The 6,459-nt window shown below is 42.0% G+C and overlaps 1 protein-coding gene across 1 annotated transcript; it reads left to right on the top strand.

Annotated features, from left to right (window-relative positions):
* The first annotated feature begins 5,680 nt into the window (after positions 1 to 5,680).
* On the top strand, positions 5,681 to 6,118 carry EDDM3B (epididymal protein 3B). Its single transcript, XM_030320319.1, has one exon. It carries the CDS (start codon positions 5,681 to 5,683, stop codon positions 6,116 to 6,118), a length of 438 nt encoding a protein of 145 aa, XP_030176179.1.
* The last annotated feature ends 341 nt before the right edge of the window (positions 6,119 to 6,459 follow it).

Raw genomic sequence — 6,459 nt, forward strand, 5'->3', positions numbered from 1 at the left:
TTTTAAATTTGTATTCAAGGATAATATCTCTTTAGGAACTCAAATCAGAAGCCACAACCCAAGCAGCTTCTATTACAAAAGCTGGTAGAACTCTAGGAAGCAGACCAAATGAACAGCTCTCAGAAACAATGGTTAACTCACTTTCCTGGGTTGCTTTGGTAGTTGATTTCTGCAGATATAAAGGGATATGTTCCTACAGTTCAGTTCAGGTTGTTTCCCAACTGGCTTTATTTCAGAGAAGCCGTAGAATTTATGGCTTAGCCCATAGTTGAATGTGTGGATGTATGCTTTGGTTCACAATTTTTCTTCCACATCAAAAGTAGAATATCACACTTATTTCAGAAACACTGGATGAAGTAGTTAAAACTAGAAATGACTGGGCTACAACAACCTGATATTATCAACCAATATTATCAACAACTGATATCAACATAACACTTTATTGTTTAAAAAAAGCTACTTTTGGGGGTGCCTGGGTGGCTCAGTCAGTTAAGCGTCCGACTTCAGCTCAGGTCATGATCTCATGGTTCGTGGGTTCGAGCCCTGCATCGGGCTCTGTGCTGACAGCTCAGAGCCTGGAGCCTGTTTCAGATTCTGTGTCTCCCTCTCTCTCTGCCCCTCCCCCACTTGCACTCTGTCTCTCTCTGTCTCAAAAATAAATAAACATTAAAAAAAATTTTTTTAAAAAGCTACTTTTGGGGCGCCTGGGTGGCTCAGTTGGTTAGGCGTCTGGCTTCGGCTCAGGTCACGATCTTGTGGTCGCGAGTTCGAGCCCCACGTCAGGCTCTGTGCTGACTGCTCAAAGCCTGGAGCCTGTTTCAGATTCTCTGTCTCCCTCTCTCTGACCCTCCCCCCGTTCATGCTCTGTTTCTCTCTGTCTGAAAAATAAATAAACATTAAACAAAAACTTTTAAAAAAATAATTTAAAAAAGCTACTTTTCCATGCATTGCTTCCTGTAATTCTCAGAATTACTCACTCATGTCCTAGAATGTACTGTAAAATATACGGTATTGGAAACCCATGGATCTCTTTCTGAGCTTGCACCTTCACACAATAGTCCTCATAGTTTCTCCCCACTGCCTCTCTCTGTGTTCATTAAGTCACTACCTGATTCAGCAGATCACAGGAACTTGTTAGAAAGGGCTGTTGATATGTGGCCACATGATGGCCACCTTAATTCTTCTCAGAGTCATCTTTCAAATCTCCAAACCCAGGTGCCCAAAATTCCTGCCTTTTTACTCTCCCTCTTCACCCAAAAATACTAGAGAGTAATTGGACTTGCAGTACACCCTGAGACAACTCCCATTCAGTCTCTCAGCACACAATTACCAATTATTCAAGGAAAACTTGACATGAGCTGGGCTTTGAGGTGCACCAGAGTTTCTGTAAATCCAAATGTGTTTCTATAAGTGCCAATACTTCTCTACCTAATCCTAATGACATAGCTCCCATTCAAAGAGAAGATCAGGACACTATATACCAGGATGGCATTGCTACTAATATGCTTTGAAGATAAGCTCTGGGTATGAACTGAACGTGATGACTATAAAACAACAACAAAAATTTCCCTTTACTCTCTGTGAGCAGTGAAATAAAATAAAATCACTTATGGGGTGACTAGCTGGCTCAGTTGGTACATATTGTGACTCTTGATGTTAGGGTCATGAGTTTGAGCCTCATATTGGGGGTAGAGTTTACTTGAAAACAAAAATAAATAGTCACTTAGGTCAGGGGGGTGGGTAAAATGGAGCAGGGAGACCATTAAGGAGGTGGCCTTTATCTATGTCCTCATTCGGTGGAGTCATGAACTTTTGAACTGGGTCAACTCATAAATACTCTAAAGACTCTGCAGAACACCTGCAACTTGCTACAGTATCAATTGTACCTTTGCATAGTGATAGCTTTAGCAACCAATTTTGTTTAGCCAATATTAATTTTCTGTCAACAACACCAATCAAAATTCTTTGTAAACAATGTATAACAGCATTCCTCTTTTGTCTCTAAAATCCCTGACTTTTGCTCTCTTGTGGGACACTATTTGGGTTGTGTGATCAGAGCACCCCAAATTACAATTCTGGATCTCAAATAAATGCTTTTGCTTAATCATTGCCTCCTTACAATTTTTGGTTGACACCGTCTAGGTTCTTTTATTACCTCTGTAATAAAAACAGATTAACAAAAGAAAAACATACAGAAATTCAACAACATGTGTATCTCTTGTATATATTGTGGATAGTCAGAAAAACTGAGTAAAACTTCCCAAAATGACTGAAGCCACCACCTTAAATACCATCTTCAGCTAAAGACAAAAGAAATGGGTGCTGGGTGGCTCAGTGGGTTAAGCAGTTAAGCGTCTGACTTCAGCTCAGGTCATGATCTTGCAGTCTGTGAGTTTGAGCCCTGTGTCGGGCTCTGTGCTGACAGCTCAGAGACTGCTTTGGATTCTGTGTCTCCCTCTCTTTCTGCACCTCTAGTGCTCTCTCTCTCTCTCTCTCTGTCTTTCAAAATGAATAAATGTTAAAAAAAAAAAAGGACAAAAGAAAGATATTGCAGTGGGAGTGGGGAGGCCAGTTAAGGGAGGTTATGAGGAAAAGCGCAGCAAACAAAGTTAAGGTTTCTTGTGTATATTTAAGTCTGTGCCTTCTCCATTGGTAAGAGTTTCTTGTGATTTAGAGTCAGCCTTCTCTTCCTGGTACTAACAGTGAGATACTCTCACAAATGGAGATTTCCTAAATGTCCCTTACAAAAGGGTAACTTCCACTCCCGGGTTTCAGAGCTTCTCCTGGGCTTGTGGCTTCTTAAAAATAACCAGCTTAAATAATCCTTATGCCAAAGAGGTATAATTTGGAGTGGTATGCTTTGCTACCGTTCATGACAATTTGATGATAAGGTGGCCCAGTGAGAAACTCAACCAAGGTGGCTTAGCTGGGAGTAGCCCTCAAAGAAATGCATTGATAGGGACGCCTGGGTGGTTCAGTCGGTTAAGCATCCAACTTTGGCTCAGGTCATGATCTCATGGTTTGCAAGTTTGAGACCCATGTCAGGCTCTGTGCTGACAGCTCAGAGCCTGGAGCCTGCTTTGGATTCCGTGTCTCCTTCTCTCTCTGCCCCTCCCCTGCTCGTGTTCTCTCTCTCTCTCTCTCTCTCTCTCTCTCTCTCTCTCCCTCTCTCAAAAATAAATAAACATTAAAAAAGGTTAAAAAAATTCATTAATGGAAAGCACATTCAAGGATCTCACTTTATCCATAGATTGCACCTTGGACTACATACCCTCTTTATCTCTCAATGAAGATTCCACAGTTCACAACTCCAGAGGTGTTTTGTTTTGTTTTTCACTGATGTTCCCATAGACCATAGCCTAGTCATCCAGGGAATTTTCCCCAGAGGTTTTTTGGGATGTGAATTTAGGAGATAAATCTCTGATTGTCTCCTGATAACTCCAGACAACGCTTCTTCAGTATTACCTCTCCCCAGAGCCTTGCCGTTCCTTTGTGCCCTCAAGTGAGTCTTTGATGTTGGACACCTTTGCTCCAGGCTATTCTCAGAGTGAACCCAAGTGTTCTAGATGAGAAGGTACAGGAACAGGTTCACTTAGTAAGTCTGTTCCCTCTCTCCCCACCCCCACTATTAATCGGTGGAGTGCTGTACCTCTCACTGCTATTCCTCTCTTCACTGCCACAGACTTCTTGGCTCTCTGCTCTTCAGATCCACATACTGATTTCCACCACCAGTGACACGTGAGTGTTGGATCTGAACAGAGTGAGTTAGATTTAGGGTTGGTGCTGAGGATGCTTGAGGGGAAAGGCCCAGGAACACTGGAAGGGGCCTGACTGAACTTCTAGACGGTAGAGTTAAGATTGGAAAGTGGTCCAGTTTGTAAGAAGCAAAGACCTGAATTCAACTCAGGAGTAATCCCACTGATACAGTCTGTCCTGTCAACCCCTCCAATCTTTCCAAGCATAATATTTTGAAGCAACTTGAATCCTGATCTTTCATCCTGGTTAGGACCTTTGGCCAGGTATAGGGTGCCAGAAATGAGCAAGTGCCTATTCTGTCTTCTATGCTCGATGTAGCACTTTACACAATAGGGGAGGAAAAAAATTTCCTTCCATCCTTCAAGATACTTCCAACTGGTTTAAGAATTAAAATGAAATAAGATTTAGCAGGAGGGAAAAACACCAAAGTTTTATTATGTGCACATGGAGGCCCAGTAATGAAATGGAGACCCCAAGTAAATGACTGAGGCAGGCAGCTTTTATACATTTTAAATAGTGAGACAATACATTTGTGAGGAATTGACAGGAGAGAGAAAACAAATGTTTGGGAGTTCCAATTAGTAAGGAATTCTAAGCAGAATCTGGGCTGAAATAGTAGATTCGTAAAAAGGAATAAAGTTTGTTTATTCAGCTTACTTGGCTTTAAAATTCCAATCTCTGGTGGGTTGCCTGGCTGGCTCAGTTAGTGGAGCATGCAACTCTTGATCTCAGGGTTAAAAGTTCGAGTCCCACGTTAGGCATAGAACCTACTTTAAAAATAATTTTAAGCAAGTAAAATCTCTATCTTTGGTGATAAGAATATCTTTTTATTTCTTAGTATAAGGAGGGTACCTTTCATATGAGATTCATTTTCTGCTTTTAGGGGGACAGAGGAGGGTCTGAGTGTCCTTGTACTGGCTGTTTTCCAAGTAGCTTCAATTCAAAACAATCAATATACTATTGTGACACCTTTTAGGGCTCTCACATGCATATCTTGTTAGAGTCCCTCACAAGTCTGTGAGGCAGCTATTATTACGCAGATTTGAGGACACAAGTGCTCAGAGAGTTGAGAATCAGGTTAGAGATTCCATAGGGCCAGCTCCACTCCCCATGGTAAATGAGGACAGAGAGCTGGTTTAAAGGGGAAACTTTTTCACACACCTCTATGCCCTAATTTTGGCCAGGGTAGCTCCTGTGAGGGTAGTTTCAATCTTGGTACAGGATTGATTAAAATTATATTTCAGAACTGGAGCTCCTATATGATGGCATTCTTAACAATAGATCAAGATTGTTTATAACTATGATAACTAGGTAAACGGCCTCTGAGAAAGTATGTGGGTAGTCAGAAGTGATAACAGGCTTTGGGGAAGTGTTATAAGGAAGGCAGGATTAGATAAACACCATCTTGCAGAATCAGTGTAACTGTAGCCTGGGGTCTGAGGGAACCAAAACCTTCTTGCTTGGAAAATATCACCCAAGTCTTCACTCATCTTCTGCATTCCCTTAAAAGGTGGCAATCCTTTCCACTTCACAGCCATACAGCTTAAAATGCCATTTTTTTTTTCAGACTCACGCTCTTCTGAGAACTGATCCGCACTGTAAGACAGAATTAGCTAGAGGGTGATTGGTTGGAGTGGAAGAGAGGGCAGACAGGAGGTGTTTGAAATCCTCAAAATAAACTCCACCTATTTTTTACAATTTTGTGTTTGTCTCACTCAGGCTCTAGCATAATTTCAGTTCTCATAAACTTTATTATCTAACGAGATTCATCACCTTCAAGCCTGGGAACAAAATGATAAAATTGGGCCCAAGTGCCTACACTGGCAGGGAAGGAATTTTAAGTTGGAGGTCAGCTCTTAGGGCAGCTGAAATAATGCTTTCCTCTCTCCCTGCTGTGGACTCACAGGTGGCCCTGGTGACTGAGATGGCATCCTCTCTAAAGGTCCTTGGCCCTATCTTGGCCCTGCTATTTCCCCTATGTGGGCTGCTTATACACAGCCAGAACCTTTCCTGGAGGGAATTCATGAAGCAGCACTACCTGAGCACAAGCTGGAAATTCAGCGACTACAAATGCGATGATCTCATGAGGGAAAGAGGAGCTCCAAAAGACAGGAACTATCACACCTTCATCTATACCTTGTGGCACAAAATCGAGCATATATGCCTCAGGAAGTGGAGAGATCGTTACAGAAATGTATATATATGGGCCCAGCATCCCTTCAAAATCCTCCAGTGCTACCAGGAGAGTAACAAAAAGGGCTACAGAGAGCATAGCAGCTACAGCTACATTGAATTCCACTGTGGCATGAATGGGTATGTGGACAGCATAGAGGACATCCAATTGTTAGACATCAAAAATTAGAAAGTCTACCCACACCCCCAGGTTTTAGTAGAGTGCCCGTTACTTCCCAAGTGGTAGCCTGATGCCTACATCAACAGCGCTGGCTACTCCTTCCTTTGCATGTATGTGCCAATGTTTTCTCACGACTGGAGTTATGTACCACAAGGTTTCTTGATATTAAAACTGCCTGTGTTGTTTCTCTACCCTGAATACCTTTCTGCCCTCATTTACCTGATTTGCTCTTACATTTTTTTTTTTTTTAAGATTTACCTCTTATGGCTTTTCTTTTTTACTGAACCAGGGATTTTCCTGATAATGACTCTCCTTACACCTCCCTGAGCTAAATGATCTTCTCTTCCTTA

The sequence above is a fragment of the Lynx canadensis genome, chromosome B3 (assembly GCF_007474595.2).
Source record: "Lynx canadensis isolate LIC74 chromosome B3, mLynCan4.pri.v2, whole genome shotgun sequence".
Lineage (NCBI taxonomy): Eukaryota > Metazoa > Chordata > Mammalia > Carnivora > Felidae > Lynx > Lynx canadensis.